The 19,441-nt window shown below is 42.0% G+C and overlaps 1 protein-coding gene across 4 annotated transcripts in view; it reads right to left on the reverse strand.

Annotated features, from left to right (window-relative positions):
- Positions 1-1,887: 1,887 nt before the first annotated feature.
- Positions 1,888-19,441, reverse strand: part of GRAMD1C (GRAM domain containing 1C) — a 58,204-nt gene continuing 40,650 nt past the window's right edge. For all 4 annotated transcript variants that reach the window (XM_081859712.1, XM_081859711.1, XM_081859714.1 and 1 more), the window contains exons 9-18: positions 19,179-19,350; positions 15,200-15,343; positions 13,844-13,962; positions 12,642-12,784; positions 11,750-11,853; positions 9,837-10,013; positions 6,716-6,773; positions 5,152-5,262; positions 3,814-3,919; positions 1,888-2,470 (exon numbers count right to left, since the gene is read on the reverse strand). In XM_081859712.1, the coding sequence (XP_081715838.1) occupies positions 2,393-2,470; positions 3,814-3,919; positions 5,152-5,262; positions 6,716-6,773; positions 9,837-10,013; positions 11,750-11,853; positions 12,642-12,784; positions 13,844-13,962; positions 15,200-15,343; positions 19,179-19,350 (1,212 nt within the window). In that variant the 3' untranslated portion in view covers positions 1,888-2,392. The remainder of the gene's footprint in view (positions 2,471-3,813; positions 3,920-5,151; positions 5,263-6,715; positions 6,774-9,836; positions 10,014-11,749; positions 11,854-12,641; positions 12,785-13,843; positions 13,963-15,199; positions 15,344-19,178; positions 19,351-19,441) is intronic.

Genomic DNA, 19,441 nt, shown 5'->3' on the forward strand with positions numbered 1-19,441 from the left:
CCAAGCTCCCACCTTCAGGAAGTTACATAAAATCAAGAAGCTATTACAGGCAAGAAGGCTTCGTTTAGAAAATGGAAGTTTTCCAAATGAGAAGGAAAAGCAACACAAACTTTGGTGAAAGAAATTCTACCATCCAATAAGAGATGCTAAAGAAGAATTTGAGCACATTGCTAAAAACATTAAAAAAAAACCCAACCAAAAAATCCTTAAATGTATCAGTATCCTGTTTTGCCGCCTGAGGTAAAACGGGAAGTGCCGGCCCACTCTTCCATGCCTCCCACCATGCCAGCATCACCACTGCACCACCCACCACTAACAGAGAAGCCATGCTGGAATCAATGCCAATTTAATAATAATAATTTATTATTTATACCCATCTGGCTGGGTTTCCCCAGCCACTCTGGGTGGCTTCCAGCAGAATATCTATGGCAAGATCTCTTGTGCTCCATGAAATCTCATGAAATTTCAGCGAAATCTCACTGGCAATCAGCACTGCTTCTCTGCAGAGTGGTGAGGCACCCATGGGGGCATTGCTTCAGGGGCTTCTACCACCTGAGGCAGCTGCTTCACCCTACTTCATAGGTGAGCCAGGCCTGTTCAGGACAGTTAAAAATAGTAGTTCTTTACACAGTGCATAGTTAAACTATGGAATTTGCTCCCACCAACTTGGATGGCTTGAAAAATAGATTAGACAAATTCATGAAGGGTAAGGTTATCAAGACCTACTAGCCACAATGGCTATACTCTGCTTCTACTGTGAGAGGCAGTATGTCTCTGAATACTAGTTGCTGGAAATCACAAGTGGTCAGTGTGCTGTTGCTCTCAGGTCCTGCTTTTCAGCTTCCCGTGGGCATCTGTTTGGCCACTGTGAGAACAGGATGCTGGAAAAGATGAGCCACTGGCCTCATTCTGCAGCCTCTTCTTATGTACAGCAAACCTTCTGGCAACTTTAATGAATCCTCTCATATTTATTCACAGAAAGGTTAACATAATTCTCCGGGTATTATATACAGAATCTTCAACTTCATTTTCTTACCATATAAAATTATCAGTGTGGTGTTCCTTTCAAGTACAAAAAGCACACAAGACATCAGATGTAAAGAGACATCACAGAAACGGCCTTCATTTATCTCTAATCTGACTAGTAATTTGTAACTTCAATGCCTATGCTTTTAAAAAGATACACATACTACAAAAACATGTAGTAGTTTGACACAAATTGCTCCAACACATTTCTGTCTGCACTGTACATAAACAGTACTTCCTTCTTGCTTTTTTTTTAAGCCTGGGTAGGTCCATCTGCTAAAGCTGGTTTCCTATACAAACAGGTATAAAGGCACTTTTGATGAACGTCAAGTGGAAATTAAAAAATCCAAAATAGAAGTCACAAACATGGTCAGTTTCATTTAATAGACAGACATATCCAGCACAGCCAGATTGAGGCACAATTTTATTTGTGCCACTACCATTCTACTTCGTTCTACTCTTCCAGAAGTATACTTTAGAAAGCCTATTGTTCCTCAATGGCTTACAAGCTTGTTCTTAACTTTAGCAGATAAAGGTGATTCCCGTCTCGTGTCACACAGTTAAGGTCTTAGTCTGTGCTACAAAATAGATATAACACAACCAAAAGACAAGTGGATTCCCAGGCCTGAAGACTGTCAAATGTTAAAATCAGAAAAAGTCTCAATGGACTCAACATGCCAGTCAGATTAATGCACTGGTTGCCATTTAAAAATATTCAGGGACTGGCCATTTTTTGAATACAATTCTCTGACATATAAGGACAATTCCTGAGAAATCCTGAGAGCTGAAATGACAGTGGTAGAAAGAGGTAGAATTGCTTTGACTCGTACAGCAGAAGACCCACACAACCAAAACAATCAGTACGTTCAAAATTCAGATTTATAAATAGTTTTCTAGAACATATGTACAGACCTTTAAAATTGCTTACTTTTGAATAATTGTTGCATGAATATGGAAAAAGACCATATGGAGAACTTCTGGGTGTTACAAGCTCCACAAGATAATCTATGCTGCATCCTTCATAATGTTAATGATTTTCTCATCAGATGTGAGTCCAATTTACTTTTACTTTTTACTTTTTTTACAGATCACATTGCTTGCTGAATTCTCCCCCTACAATTTGCATATCACATAATTACCAGACCACACAATGTTCTTACTCATTCACACCAGGTATTCACAGTTCAGGAAACTGCTCACAAGAAGATGTCAAGTGGATCAGGAGAATTCACAGGCTAATGGCTTTAAAAACGAACACGTTTTATAGATATATTTCTAAGGTGTGCAAGTGGTTGTGAGCAGAAATGTGAGAAAAATAAGCAGCTTCACATTCAATACAAAATATCTTCATTCTCCTTTGGTGACATCAGCTTTCAGGCTTCCTGCTGTCGGTCTTGTTTAGGTGATCAAAGCTACTTTGGAGCATAGAAAGGGAATTCTTCAGCTACAGAAATAAAATCCGACAAGAATTAGGCAGTGAATTGTTTCTAAAAAGAGATCTAATTACTTTTCAGCAGAACCAGCTCCAGGTTTGAGGGGACCCTCACTATGGGCTGCCTTCCCTTGTTGGTGTCCCCATGGGATTACGTGGTCTATTCTCTTCATATTTATTTCCACCAGACAGGTAGGTATTTGGGTACCGAAAATGAGTGCCAGACGGCTGCCATTGTAATTGCTTATGATGTGACTGAGTGGTAATGTCAACTTTGGATGATTGTGGGCAACTAAAATGGCAGTGACCCAGTGTTCACTGGGCTCTGGAAAATGGGCGTCAGGGCAGCAGTGTAAATAGCATCAGCTGCACTTGGTACTTGGGAGGCTGCCCAAAAATGCTGCTTTGTGTTGCCAACCCTGCCCCACACTAATAGTTATGTACTAACAGAGTGCTTACTACAGATGAACTGCAACTGTATTTTAAGGGATGGGAACCCAAACAACTAGGCACAAATCATAAGAGATCTACTTAAATTGAATGCCAGAAATGAACTAGAGGACAACCCACCTAGAGATGTCCTAGTGGAAACCTGAGAACCCTTAGTTGTATGTAACATGTAACAACAAGCATAATCATTTTTCAAAATTGTCTACTGATTGGCCATCTGTCATGGATGCTTTAGCTGAGATTCCTGCATTGCAGGGGGTTGGACTAGAGTTGGTCTCTTCTAACTCTAAGATTCTATGATTGCAGCAGCAGCAGAATCTACTCTGAAGTACCTATGGGCAACAGAGTGACATGGGTTTTCTCATACTGTATCTGCTTTCATACATAAAAGAATTAAGCCCATTCTCTAATCTACATCTTACCAAATCTGAAATATGTGTATGAGGTTGTTGAGCTTCATTCAGTAGAACTTGCAATTCTTTAAATAATATAGTTTTTAAAGACATGTTTCCTTTGTAAGTTTTACTGGGATGCAAAGAAAGTTCTTTTTAATAAGGAGTACTGTCTCTTGGTCACCTTTACTATTGTTCCATTTCATTAGCACATATGCCACAAACATACATTGTGGCAAATCTTAAACTTCAAAGCTTCCTTAGTTCTTAAATATTCATAGCAGCCCTGGAATTATCTCAAGCTCTTGAATATTAATATTCTCTTTCTCAAGCAATCTCAATCAGTTTTTTGTATCCCATTCTCACTAGTTAACCTGAAAGCCTGAGGCCATAGCATCCAAATACGGAAGTGATTTATTAATTCTTTTATTAGCAAAGCACTAATCTTTTCACACATCCCACGTTTCGTTTTCACATGTACGGGGACCAAATAATAGAAACAGCAACACCCACCTGTTCAAGCAATGCTATGGAGTCCCTCAGCACTCCTTTGACATGCTGGACTTGATCTTTGTCCTGCTGGTGAGTTTTTTCTCTTGATGCCACATTAAAGGCTAAACTGAGAAGAGAAAATGCAGGGATAAGTCGCTGCCTTACAGTCCTTAAAGAATGTAGTCCCATTCTTTACTTTGCTTTCACCTAATTAACACATTACTACCATGATCTATGTACATGTTTTCTGATCAGATCCCAGCCTTGCAAAACACTGCAGGGCTGGCTCAGGGAGGGCAGTGTGAGCAGCGCTCCCCCCAATGCACCCAGGGTAATTACCCCAACAGCCCCCACTCCCACGCTACACCCCTGCCCTCCTCAGATGCTCTTGCATGGCTGGACTGTGTCCTTGAACTGAATTGTAATAATGTCTTAATTGCCTGGACAGTGTTTATAGACACCTCTGAATTTACCTACTGTACAAATGAATGAATTGTATTTGTTGCTTCACCCACTTTTGCCTCTGTTCCCCATAAGAGAATGTAGCCCTGGACTGAAAAATATTCCCCATTCCGGTCATAAAACACAGGCTGAGCAGCTTCCCCAAAGTGAGATTTGTCTAAAGTGAGATTTGAAGTTGGTGCTTCTTGGCCCTCTTAGCCTCTGGGTAGACAAACTAAGGCCCGGGAGCCGGAGCCGGCCCAGTTGCCTTCTGGATCTGGCCCACAGATGGTCCATGAATCGCCGTGTGGATCTGATCGTTCAGGCTGTGCCAGTGCGTGTGTTTGGCGGCGCCTCCTCCCTCCCTTCTCCTGGCTTCTCCCTGCCCTGCCTAGAGCAGAGAGCAAGATGGCTGGGCTTTGTTAGTGCCAGCAGCAGTAGCGTTAGCTCTCGAGCGGCCACCATTGTAAGCAGGCTCAATTCAGGCTTTGTTGCTGCCAGCCCCTCTCTGGAGCCCTTTCGCACCATCCCACCACTGCTAGTCCCTGCTGCGTGCAAGACACAGGTAAGCAGCCACTGGGGCTCGTCCGGTGCTGTGGAGAAGGGAGGGGAGAGTCGTGGGGGGGGGATGGCTTACCTGAGTAGAATGTGTCCTTTTATTTAAAATGCATCTCTGGGTTATTTGTGGGAATTTGTTCACCCCCCCCAAAAAAAAATATAGTCTGGCCCCGCACAAGGTCTGAGGGACAGTGGACCGGCCCCCTGCTGAAAAAGTTTGCCGACCCTTGCTCTAAACTACACCAGCTCTGTATTGTGAAGTCAGCAAAACTTTTTTTGTTTTGCTTTGTTTTGGTATCTTATATTTGACAAATGAGGCATAGTTGAACATGAGGGTGGGGTGGAGAGAAATCCACTCACTTTACAGATCCTTCTTCCTGAAGCTGAACACGGTAAAACGACTGAGCTGCATGTTCAATCTTGGACAGTTTGAGGAACAACGTCACATTTAGCAAAACCAGTAGGAGCAAGCTGCAAAGAAAGAAAGAAACCAGGCTGTTTTTATCACTTTTTCTGTTTCATGTTTATATCATCACAGTAGTTAAGAGGCTAAACAGCAAGGATGGGGAAACTGTGGCCCTCCAGATGGCTGCTGGACTCCAGATCCCATCAGCCCTAGCCACTATGCCCAATGGTCAGGACCAATGGAAGCTGTAGTACAACACCACAAATTCCCCACCCCTGCTACAGGGACTACCCCAGTAGGGAAAAGCATGTAAGATTAGAGAGGAAAGATCATCTTCATGACAACCTTGGCAAGATGGTTAAGACTTTTCACTGGGCAAAATCAATTACCGTATAATATTCTCATTTTAAAATGTGTATTGAAAAGAGAGCTAGCATGAGAGAGCGTTGGCATTGTTCAAGCTACATTAGACCAGGGAGATCAAGGCTAGTCCACAAGCTCTCATCTTAACCTCTACCGGTGGGAAGATGAACAGGGTTTCCATGTGCTGCTCTGGTTTGCCATAAGCGGCTTAGTCATGCTGGCCACATGAGCCAGAAGCTGTACACCGGCTCCCTCGGCCAATAAACCGAGATGAGCATGGCAACCCCAGAGTTGGCCATGACTGGACCTAATGGTCAGGGGTCCCTTTACCTTTACCTTTTACCATTTTTGCTAATATTCACATTTTTGCAGAGCACTTTCCCTTAACATACTGCATTTTTGTATGTTATTTTCATGAATATATGCATTTTAATTGACACACCCACACCCAGTATTTGCATTTTTGCACCCGTTACTTAGCTGGACAAGTGTACTGTAAGATGTGAAGAAGTTTGAATTTTGAGGAATGGCTGTGTTTCAGTTCTCAGATTGTTTCAGAAGGTGTGGATTAGGGAGATTCCATTCTAAATGCGAACTGAATTGAATTCTCCCCCATTCCTGCTGCACATACAGTCACAATATATGTGAAAATCATTAGCGGGGGTGGGGAGCTAGAGTTGCATGCAGACACACTGGGATGAAAACATGAGGATGAGAGAGGGTCCCTGACTTTCATTGATCCAGTTTTCCTCAAGCTAGTGTCTTCCATGGGTTTTGGACTAGCTCCAAGCAATCCCCCCCCCAAACATTTGGAGGGCACCATGTTGAGGAAGGCTGCCCTATAATCTTACAGAAAGATTCTGGGAGTCAGGATGACTCCCTGTCCCCACCTGCCAAACCAGCAAAGGATTATGTGTATGTGACCAGGATATGTTTCCTCTGAAGCCAATTCATCACTTGCACCTATATGTCAGTATCCTGCATGTTAAAAATGTGAGCAACTTGGGATTAATTTGACAATGGCTTAGGAAAGCTCCTTTCTGCAAAATCAACCTCCATGAAATTCACTCAAATGCCACCAGGGAAAAATGTTTCCCCCAATATGTTTTGCCATAAGAAAAATGAAGTCAAATGAAAAGCCAAAAAAGTACTTACAAGATGCTCATTACCACTATGATGGTGATGGTCTTATTTGTAGCATTCCTTTTTGGTCCTATAAGGCAAGAAAAGCAACTATTAAGTCTACTGTATCCATCTTCTTAAACTAGATTAACTTCACCTGAACGTGCATCTTTTCTGAAGACTTTCCCCCACCCCTTCTCAATGGTGGAGCAGTTCTGGTTCTTGTCTGAACTGAAAGATGCTGCTCATGTTTGCAGTTGAAATACAAATTTAATGTAGAGTGTGTTTATTTGACATGCACAGCAAGAAGTACGGTAGGCAGATATTCTTGTTGCAATGGAAGCTCCTCCAGAGTCGTAAAGGGCCTGAAACATCCACCACTACAATGTAATAGGCAGACTTTTAGTGTAAGAATAGTCTTGCATTAATCTCAGAATTCTACCATGATGGCTGCTGCATATAGATTGATTCCGCCTTGTGCACATACCTGTCCACTGCCCATTCTTCTACTTGCCTTTGCTCACAATTCCAGCCTACGTCCTGGTAAGCTGGTTTTTCTCTGTCATGGTTACACAATGAGGCCCCTGTGCAACCTCTGCCACAAGTTACAGCTGATGTACACACAGTTCTGATACCACACAAGTGCACAATTCGCTAACAGAGGTGGCAGTAAGGGAAGCTACTTTAGGACACTGACTTAGAAAAACCATCTAATCATCCCAAGCAGCATTCCAATATATCCTGATGCATGTGGAGACTAGGAAAAGTAAAACATGCATCAGCTACAGAAAGAAATTTATGACCAAAGATAAATTCCATAGGCAACACACTCATTAAGATTTCACAAATCAGAACCAGGAAATCATGTGATACCCACACAGGATATTTCTATACTTTGGTGTTCTACAACTAGTGCTGGTAAGTCTCTGGCTGGTCAACATACTCCTCCTCACTTGCACACCAATATCTCCTCCTCCTTTTTGTTATTTGCAGCAAACCATAATTTGCCTTTTTTGTCCAAACAGGCAAACTAGGGCTGGTGCTTGTATACAAACCAGGGTAACAAACTAGGTTAGGCATTAGATCAGAACACACCCATGACATTAGCAGTTGGACTTATCATCTAATTGCCATCCTAAAGATAAGGTGAGGTATGAAGCACACACTAGACTTACAGAATGACATCAGCACTGCATGCTCTCTTTCACTTGTCAACTTAGATTTTTCTTGATCCCAGAAAGTAGCATCACCAGTTTCCACTACACTTCATGAGCTCATTTTCTTTCATCCGCATGGCCATTAAAACAAATAGCCATTATCTTGACAAATATTTGAGTACAATATTTTTTTATAGCCACTAAGGGTAAGGGATGCGATTAAGAGTGTATACATTTTCCCTGAAACTGAATTGCCACCCCCTCCCCACATCACTTAGTATAACACTGAGTAAAACCCTTTTTAAAATTCAGATTTCGTGATCCAGCATGCAACTGTTCATTATAATTGCAGTGTATGTATTGACCCAAACACTCTCATCTGAAAAGCTGGAGCACAGATGAGTGGACTGATTAAAAAATCTAGGAGGCGGCTTAAAACTACTAAAATAATGAAAGGGATCAAACAGTTTTAAGGTTTCTGCAGAACACTCTGTATTGTTTTTCTCTGTATTATCTTTCCTTGAATGAAGCTATGCATTAGCAGTTTAGACTCATTTAAAGTTGCTTCGTTTAGTTCATTCACCCTTCTTGGAACACTAAACTGTGCCATATGTTCCTCAAAATAGTCATTTATCTTCTAAATCAGCCAGTACATGATCATATGCAATTGACTAGCATATGGAATTTTGAAAGGGCAATTGTGCAACAAGACGAGTTTCAATATCCCAAAAATTAAATGAAACTAAGTCTGATTTCAGAAGAAGGTTTAGATGGTAAGAAGATGGAAGGAAAACACTAACACATACATAGGCGTAAATAATGAAAGTCATCCAGTAGTGTCTTGTGAATGACATTTGGAAGATAAATCTCAAATACACTGTTGTGCAAACTGCAAAGAAAAAAAAAAGCTGGTCTAATCGCCCCTGTCCTGAAATCTGCATATTTTGCACAGATCCTACAAGGCAGCTGTAAGCACACATTAAGTAGCTGAAGACTAATGAATCTGAGACGTTCTGAAATGTGAACCAAATTCTTTGCAAAGTAAAATAAAATACACTGTATTTACCAATAGGATGCTTTGTAAAAACGAGTAGAAAAAGAAGGCACCTTTTATCATATGTGGTGGGCGTGTAAGGTAATAAAAGCATTCTGGGAAATGATATAAAATGAACTGAAAAATAATGTTTAAAATAACTTATAAAAAAAACCCCAGAAGCTTTTCTATTAGGAATTGTAGATATCAATATCCCAAAGGACCAGAAAAGACTTTTTATGTATACAGCAACAGCGGCATGAATATTATTAGCCCAGAGATGGAAAGAAGACATTGAGTCTCTACTAGGGAATAATGGCAAATTAAGCTGTTTGGAATATGCCAAAATGGGAAAACTGACTGGAAAGCTCAGGAACCAAGACGACCAAAATTTTAATAAAGAATGGGGGAAATTTGTAACCTATCTGGGAGACCACTGTAAGCAGATGAAAACATTAGCAGGATTGCAATAACACTTGTGATGTAGCAAATATAGTTGAAAAGGTAGACAATAGGACCCACGGCGGGGAAGGTGGGAAGTACAGAGATTCGGAGAAATTTCCAAATATGGATATGCATTTTGTATTGTTATAATTTTATATTTGTAAAACCAAATAAAAATTATTTCAAATAATAATAATAATTCCAAAGGCATCTCTGTGCAGCCACTTCCTACACCGACAGTTCAGCAGTATAGCACTGAACCTGGAAGCATTGGAGACAGTACCTGCAGGAAAAGGCACAACTTTGCATAGGAGCTGTGTGTAAGCTACGACACCACCACCCTAGTGTTGACTGTACCGGCCTGCATGTACCTCAGAGATGCCATATTTGGAGAGGCAATGAAACTGAATGAGCTATGCAGAGGTGCTATATAACGTGTGGCTCTCACGCGAGCACATCCCTTAAATTCCTTTGGCTTAAGTTAATGGTCAAAACAAATACTCCTACTTGTAGTACCCACCTCCATCACCACGGGAAGGTGCACCTGTCTCCCCCAAAGAGTACTGTGAAGAACGTTTAGGAAGTATCTCTCCCACATTCCTTTGTAAAGTCCACCTCCTCCTCCTCAAAACACCAAGTTTCACTGGATCCTCTACAGGTTTGTTTATTTCATATTCTTCCATTAGCAATTCCGATTCTGTAATGGAACAACATCCTATTTCTTACTCAGTTTTCATTTTATTTTCACTCAGAAATTCACAACACTCTATATTGACATTTTCCAGGATATTTGAAAGGTGGTATTTGACCGGAGTGGGGCGAGGGGGGAGGAAACACATGATGCATTGGGAAACCCAAATGTTACATTCAAGAAGTCACGTGGAGAGACAAACCAGTAAAACAGTATCAGGTGCTGGCCTTATTTAAAAAGGGAGTGGGGAAACCAACAGTGAGTAAGGCTGCATTCACAAGGCAGTTTATTAGTACAGTCATAAAAAGGTAAAGGGACCCCTGACCATTAGGTCCAGTTGTGCCAGCTCTGGGGTTGTGGCGCTCATCTCGCTTTATTGGTCGAGGGAGCCAGCATACAGCTTCCGGGTCATGTGGCCAGCATGACTAAGCTGCTTCTGGCGAGCCAGAGCAGTGCACGGAAACACCATTTACCTTCCCGTCGGAGCGATACCTATTTATCTACTTGCACTTTGATGTGCTTTCAAACTGCTAGGTTGGCAGGAGCAGGGACAGAGCAACGGGAGCTCACCCCATCACGGGGATTCGAACTGCCGACCTTCTGATTGGCAAGTCCTAGGCTCTGTGGTTTAACTCACAGCGCTACCCGCGTACCTCGGGTTAAATGTGCTTCAGGTTGAGCGTTTTCAGGTTACACTCTGCAGCGACCCGGAAGTAACGGAGCGCGATACTTCTGGGTTTTGCCGCTTGTGCATGCGCAGACGCTCAAAATGATGTCACGCACATGCGCGGAAGCGGTGAATCATGACCTGCGCACACGCAGGTTGTGTTCACTTCAGGATAAGAATGGGGCTCCGGAACGGATCCCGTTTGCATCCAGAGGTACCACTGTACACATAAAAATGAGCAGGCTGGTTTACCTGCAACAAGTAATGCTTTACTGTGGTACATGGGGAATAATTTATCGGAGCCTAAATAAGGTTCTGCTACTGCCCAACTTCCAGGTTATCACAAACAGTTGGTTAAAAGTGAAATATCAGTGTTCTAATGACATGATGTAGATATACTATGAAAGACAAATGAACAGCTTAATGCAGAGTTTTGATGCTTCATTTTTGACCTTATCATCCAATGGTACTCAATCGGTCACCTCGCATAAGCAGTGTTCAAGAGCAGACACATCTACTGGAAGGCTACCAAAAGGTAATAAATAAAGTTTAGAAACAGTCTTTAAACTGTTTCTAAAAGCTGGGAAGGTCCAAGACTGTTCTTAAGCATACAGTGGTGCCTCGCAAGACAAAATTAATCCGTTCCGTGAGTCTCTTCGTCTAGCGGTTTTTTCGTCTTGCGAAGCAAGCCCATTGACGGCTTAGCGGATTAGCGATATTAGCGCCATTAGCGGCTTTTAGCGGCTTTTAGCGGCTTATCGGCTTAGCGGATAAGCAGATAAGCGGCTTAGAAAAAGGGGGGGAAAGGAAAAAAACCCCGCAGGAATTCGCAAGACATTTTCGTCTGGCGAAGCAAGCCCATAGGAAATTCGTTTTGCGAAGCACCTCCAAAACGGAAAACCCTTTCGTCTAGCGGGTTTTCCGTCTTGCGAGGCATTCGTCTTGCAGGGCACCACTGTAATTCTTGTGAAAATCCTGCAAATCGCACCACCACGTAGAACTATGCAGTGCTATCAAATATCACAGCTATGAATGCAATTTGGAATCATCAGCAAGGAGCAGACACGGCACTTACCAAGTTGCTTAAAGTTTTCTCCTATCCCACCCCATGTGTTTTTCTCTATTATATTCTTGACAAGCCCCCATGGTTGCTTTCTGTATCTCACATCTGAGGAGATCCTGCAGCAAAAAGAATAATACGGTTAGCAACTGACTGCAATACAAGGAACATTAAGGACAGAGGCATGCTTTTTCACCCACTATAAGAGCAATTCTGTCAGTCTTTGCAACTCAAAACAGCAAGCTGTGTACTTGAGGCAAAGGCACGGTCACTAGTAACACCTTCTTCACCCATGCCGGTAGCCAAAAGGAGGAAATCCATAGAAGACTTGGTCACTTAACACCTCTATGCTGAACAGAGTACAGTGGTACCTCAGGTTACATACGCTTCAGGTTACAGACTCTGCTAACCCAGAAATAGTACCTTGGGTTAAGAACTTTGCTTCAGGATGAGAACAGAAATCGTGCTCCGGCGGCGCGGTGGCAGCAGGAGGCCCCATTAGCTAAAGTGGTGCTACAGGTTAAGAACAGTTTCAGGTTAAGAACGAACCTCCGGAACGAATTAAGTTCTTAACCTGAGGTACCACTGTACTGTACTTTCGAGTGCACACACACACTGGCTTTAAAAGGCTATTATAGATTACACTGACAGCTGTAACTTGATGATGAACTCTACTGAAAAGGCAGTTGGAGAAAGCTCACAACACATGTTTATAGGTATGTTCAATCCCCTGGCAAAAATAGAAGCAAAGAAACAAGTAAACGCCTGTTTCTGTCAACAGATCGTTTTCCAACTACCAAAGTAAACAGGGAAGGGAATTTGTGCAGAAGAACCAGTTTTACCATACTGAGTGCAGTCGTTTTTGACTGCCTCCAGTTTCCCCATTGAACAATGCAAAATGCCTCACCGTAGTCTGCACTTCTGGCTGGACATGCGAACAATACAATAACTATACACGGTGTAGAAGTAATCGTGGTAAGGTACATCGTGTGTTACCACCTCTGTGTCTATCCGATAGCAATGATCTTTGTGGCTCCGTTTATGCAGGACCTATTAGAAAAAATAAAGAAGGTTTTTTAAGATTAGAGTTCGAAAATAACTGAAACAATGTTTTTATGCATGCAAAATCATTTCCCCCCTCACCATATTGCAATAAACATAAAACAGCTGAAACAAAAGCATGCTTAAAATGTCATCACACAATGGCTTGCTTTGCATGCAACACTAAGACCAGGCATAGGCAAACTCAGCCCTTCAGATGTTTTGGGACTACAACTCCCATCATCCCTGACCACTGGTCCTGTTAGCTAGGGATGATGGGAGTTGTAGTCCCAAAACATCTGGAGGACTGAGTTTGCCTATGCCTGACTAAGACAAACCATGGTTAAGTACAAATAAGTAGCTTAGCCTTATGTCGGAACAAATGTTTGTCTCTCCCAGACAAACCTTGAGCAGTAAGCCAAGAACATACCTTGTCTACAGCTCATGGTTTGTCTGAAGCAAGACAAACCATAAGCCCAGTTTTAAATCTAATGCTAAGCCAAACCATGGTTTAGCCCTGGGAAGCACAGCAGTAGCAGGAATGGGGAGAATTCATGTGGCCATGATTTTTGCTGCAAGTACCTGCACACTCATTCATTCATACACATGTATCTGAAGAAGTGTGCATGCACACGAAAGCTCATACCAAGAACTGACTTAGTTGGTCTTTAAGGTGCTACTGGAAGGAATTTGTTTTATTCATACACATGGTCTGTCTTAGTATTACGTACAATCCCAGTCAATATATAGGCTGAGATATACATATATGATAATCTATTTCAAAATAAACTATTAAACTGGTATTCTTAATTTGATTATTGAAGTATTTCATTATTACCCTTTACTTCATTTTGAAACAAAGATACGGCAATACTAACTTGAATCTACAAAATTCAATAAAACATGCTCACTTGTCAATAAAATGGATCCATTATTAAGCTTTCCTCTTGTTCTTACGTATTTTGCCCATTTGGCCATTGCTATAGGATCCAACACCTTTATAAACTTGGTGTTTTAGGCAACTTCCATACTTGGCATAAACTAATAACCCGCAACAGAGTTTTGTACCTGCTTTTCTGTTGCAGTTGTGAATTTTCCAACAAGTGGATTGTTGAGCCCAATAGTGTAAGTCATGGTCCTCAACTGATTGCCTCCAATGTCTCTGTTCCAAGGGGTTGTTACAGCATCTAGACCCAAAATATGTAATCAATCACGTCTAGCCATTTACACATATCATCATAATCCTTAAACATTGAAAGTGACTGGAGGAAACAAAACTACCCAGGAATCATTGGTAACTTGTCTCACACCTTGCATCTCCATCTATGTGTGTAAAATGAGTTAAAATATGCAGCCATCAAGATATAGTCATTTCTGATAAACAATAATGAGTTTTTGGTCACTGATTGCAATATGTATCCTTCTAACTCACATTATAAGGAGCTTGGATTTACTGTCAATAGTGATAGCCTATGTCAAGGTCTCTCCCTAACCCAACCCTCTGTAATTTATACTAAGACTTTTCTATTTCTTGACATCATTTTGTTGCACATTTCTCTGTTCTCCCCAGTGGTGACCACTTATGCGGAGTGGGGGTAGGGAAACACAGAAATATGAAAGAAGTAGGTTTTACTGCATGTTGATAGCAGCCCAAGAGGACAAGAAAATCATGAATCAGCTGAAGGGGATACAGGCAAAAATACATCACTGCTTCCTGGAAAATGTGAATCTGCTTGCAAAGAAGGAGCATCGACAGTGGGAAAAGCTCTCAAGGAAGGAGAGAATTCTAGGTGTTTACCGTATTTTTCACTCTATAGGACGCACCGGACCATAGGACGCACCTTGTTTTAGGGGGGGGGGGAACAAGAAAAAAAATATTTCCCTCTATGCTCAGCCCCTTCCATTTCTCCTCCCGCTTGGCTGAGGGGGCGATGTGCAGCTCTCCCTCTCTGCTGAAAGGAACCTGAAGCCTGCAGAGCGCAGCAGGAACTCGCGCAGCAGGAACTCGCGCTGCGCTCCGCAGGCTTCAGGCGGCTCTCCAGGCTTCAGCGAAAGCAACGCGAAGCCTCCGGAGCGCGGAGGGAGCACTCCCTCTGTGCTTTGGAGGCTTCGCATTGCTATCACTGAAGCCAAGGAGCCTGCATTCGCTCCATAGGACGCACACACATTTCCCCTTAATTTTTGGAGGGGAAAAAGTGTGTCCTATAGAGCGAAAAATACGGTAATTTACAGAGAAAACTATCATAAGAATAACCAGCATCAAATTGTGGTTTCAGATCACAGTGTGTTGGTCCCTAGGGTTGCCATACATCTGGAAACCTCAACAACATGGCGACCCTATTGGTCCCAAATAAACAAACTGATTTTTCCATGAAAGGGTATAAAGTTATTTCAATGTAAATTTTAAAAGGAATAATACTTTACCTGTTATGTTTCTGGTACTGAAATATCTTTGCATGAAATGAGAATTAGTGAAAAGCATTTCAAACAGCCTATCTGCACCAATGCGGAAAACCCGATTAATAAAGAGTTTTCCATGGAGGTCGCTCTCAGGGAATGTTTCCTCATCTGTGGGAGGGAAAGTGTACAAAGTAGAGGTTAGGCAAGCAGGTGGCAAAACACAGAAAAACATACCCAAAGGAAAAAAAACATAAGCTGACAGGGACAGGGGGCAGGACCTTTTCTGCAACGGCTCCATGGCTATGAAACTCCCTTCCCTGAGATATAGCACTCCTTGGTAGTATTCAGATGGACTCTTAAAACTTTATTATTATTATAAAGTATTGTTTTTAGGCAGTAGCCTTCATTTATAATCTTAGACTGATATGGCTGGCCGTGATATATTTGTGTTTTGTTTTTTAAAAAAGGATGTTATTATTACAATTATGTTGTTTACGTTTTATATGTTTCGTATTGTTTTCGATGATTTCTAAGCTGATGTGGGAAAAGATTATGGCAGCTAATTTTTCACAGACACACACACACACACACAGAGTGTGAGAGGGAATACACGAAATGGCATGATAGCAGCACTGTGTGTAATATTTAAGAGTGAATAAATAATTACTGAATTGATTCTCATTCTCCAAAAGTAAAGTAAAAGTAAGTCAGACCTAACATATTTTGGTGATGAGGGAAGAAAAGCAAAGAAGAGCAAGAGTATCCTTCATCTTCTCCCCAGTACTGAGAGAAATCAGGACTACAGTACAAAACTGAGATGTGGTGCTTGTTCAGTGGAGTCCATACAGTAATGACTGCTGAAAGCAAATACCACAGAGAGGAATCTGAGATGGTGCAATGTTCTCTATACTAACAATAGACAAGTACTGCAATATCCTAAAATATCCAGGCGTGGTAATTAGAGGCAAACATCGACCCACATGATAAATGCAAGTGAACACAATGAAAAGTGTTTTATTTTCCACATGATCTACAGTTCTGGCTGCTACAGAGTCATGCTCACTGCATTTAGAATCTAAAAAAGTATATCTATTCAAACTAGCAAAGAATGGGGCAAGAACACTTTTGTGCTATAATTAAAATCAGGAAATTAAACTTAAAAGTACTAAGGTACAGAATGTCAGTACGTTCATAATGACAAGGTGCACATGTCACTGGAGACTTTAATATAGAGATATGCCTCTTAGCCCACTAATCACAAGCAATTACTCGCTCTGTGCAGTTGCTCACACTGCCAGACAGGTGTGTTGCAGTATAGAAACGAAAAGGAACAAACCACAAGGTAAGGAAATGTTTCCTGACAAGGTTCAGTGTTTATCTTGCAAATAATATTCCTTGGGTGGTTGTTGCTGTTTTGGTTACCCATTTTTTTTTAAAAAAAAAATGCTTACCCTTATAAAAAGCTCAGCTGCTTGCAGAAAGGAGACCTATATAATGGCCCCAGGGGAACACTGAGCCTGTGCACATTCACTGCATTCCTATATCCCCGTGACCCCTGTCAATGGGCACTCATGTAGGAAAAAACAGTATTCACTAATAACCCTTCAGTGGATGACACAATATGGATTGCATCAAATGGTCTTCATTGGCAGAAGGCTCTTTGATTTAGCAGAGGCTTTCATCAATAGAATGGGAATTGTGGATTTTGTTGATTCTCCCTTTCCCTGCACCACCTCCCATGCTGTTCTGAAGGGTTCTCCGGAGCAGACTGAGGGGAAATTAGCAAAAACTGCCTTGCTGTTTTGTTGATGGCAGCTTCTGCTTGATCAAAGTGCCTTTCATTCAGCAGAGACACACCACTGCATACAACCCTTCATTTCAGCTAACTGGGGGTGAGTGTTTCGTAGCTATATTTAAAAGCTTTTCCTATCTTTTCCTATCACTTTTTGGAAACTAACTTGAATGACTTGAAATGCAATATAGCCTTTCACTCCCTTTACCCCCAGTATAGGCTAATCAGTCGCACACACCTGCCTGAATGTGCAGAATTCTGCTTTTGGCATGTCAAAGCTAAGTGGCACTTACTTTTCTGGGCACACAAAAAGCTAATCCTTGCACATGGTAACTAGAAATATAACCATCTCATCTTAGGCCAAACACAGCACCTGGATGTCAGTGTGGACAAGGTTATTTTCTTAATTGCTCCCAACCACATGGTCAAGGCAAAGTTTCTCAGCAACACTCCTGAAGGAAGTGTCCTGAAGGAAGAAGCCACAGACTGAACAAATTGAAGAAAAAGACAGCCCAGCCTTGAATGCCTCTCTCCAACATCAGACTGAGGACATAAGAAACTGCCAAACTGTAGCTGTATATAGAGGGATGGCTGTGAAAATGAAGTGAAAGCTAAAACTGAACACCTCTTACATTTAGAATACAGTGGTACCTCCGGTTGTGCACGGGATCCATTCCGGAGCTCTGGTTGGATCCTGAGGAATTCGCAACCGGGGGTGCCACTTCTGCAGATGCAATGAGACCCAGAAAAATACTTCCGGGTTTGCCAGGTTCGCATCCTGAAGGATATGCAACCAGAGGTGTGTGTATCCAGAGGCACCGCTGCATATTCATTTTAGTTCAGAGATCATTCAAACATTTTTGAAAAATAATCAGAAGTACTAACAAAAAAAAAACCCCTTCCTGCCTGTGCAACACAAATCTTATCTACGTTAAAAATAAAGTGTCCATATTCCAAAGCTACAGATTTCTGCGGCAACTAAGTGACAGATGTACCATTTGCAAAATGTAATATTGAAACAAGACATTTCAGTCTTTGCCAATCTCACTTTTTATGTCAATATAGCCAAGCAACACAGTAACTCAAATTTATAGGAGTTGGGAGGGTTGTGTGGATCAGCCTTCCCAAGTTGGTGCCCTCCAGCTTTCAGAACTACACCTCCCAGCCAACATGGACGATGGTCAAGAATGATAGGAGTTGCAGTCCAAAATGTCTGGAGGCCATCAGGTTGGGGAAGACTGGTGTGAATGCAACGAGACTGGCAAAACATTCTGATGTGTTTTATTTATTGCCTATGACTACTTTTGTTAATGGGACATGGGTGTTTTATTTATTGCCTATGACTACTTTTGTTAATGGGACATGGGTCTAAACCACTGAGCCTCTCAGGCTCGCCGATCAGGAGTTTGGCGGTTTGAATCCCCACAACGGGGTGAGCTCCCGTTGCTCGGTCCAAGCTCCTGCCAACCTAGCAGTTCAAAAGCACCCCAAAAAGTGCAAGTAGATAAATAGGCACAGCACTGTCGGGAAGGTAAACAGCGCTTCCATGCGCTGCTCTGGTTTCGGTGTTCCGTTGCACCAGAAGCGGCTTAGTCATGCTGGCCACATGACCCGGAAAAACTGTCTGCGGACAAATGCCGGCTCCCTCGGCCTGTAAAGTGAGATGAGCGCCACAACCCCAGAGTCGTCTGCAACTCGACTTAGCTGTCAGGGGTCCTTTACCATTACCTTTGTTAAGTTTGTAATTATGCAATTTTTTATGTTGCAAGTCAACTTGAGCACAATTTTAAGAATGGAAAGGTGATGTACAAATAAAATGATGAATGAATAATGTGAGGGCATCATCAGAAGCCAACATCAAGGTTAGTAATGGTTAGTAATACAGCAGACAGGGACAACAGTGGAATGGTTGTTGGTAGTGCTACTCTACCTTTGGTTTTAAATGCAGTTTTTGTGCTTTCATCAATGCTTCTTTGAGTGCATAAGACTTCAATGACATTATCTGATGCAAGCAGCGGAGTTGCAATTGCTAGCATAGTCGGGTCACAGGACTGGCCCGCCTATCAACAACTACCTATACTGGAAATAAATAGCGTAAATGTACAGCAGACCCTTGGATTTCATGCTTCCACATTACCCTTTGTTTACTTTAGCTATCCCTTCCTGGGACCAGGTTTTAAGGACTTTGTTTATGAAATGGAAACAATTTACCTTCTTCATCACTTTCTGACGCACTGCTCTTCTCTTGAGCGAAGTTCTCATTTAGATCCGGGGACTGTATTGAAAATTTGCGTTGTGCTACATCAGCTGGCTTCCTTTCTGAAGGAAGCAGGGAACTCCTCCTGTCCTGTTTATCACAGTACAATTCCTCTAACTCAGGGCCCTAGTGAAAGAGAGCATCCACATAGTCCATCATGTTTATTTTACAAGGAGTTACAGTTAAAATTGTATTGGGACTACTATTCACAATTTCC

The sequence above is a fragment of the Podarcis erhardii genome (assembly GCF_964252035.2).
Source record: "Podarcis erhardii genome assembly, chromosome: 4".
Taxonomy (NCBI): Eukaryota; Metazoa; Chordata; class Lepidosauria; order Squamata; family Lacertidae; genus Podarcis; species Podarcis erhardii.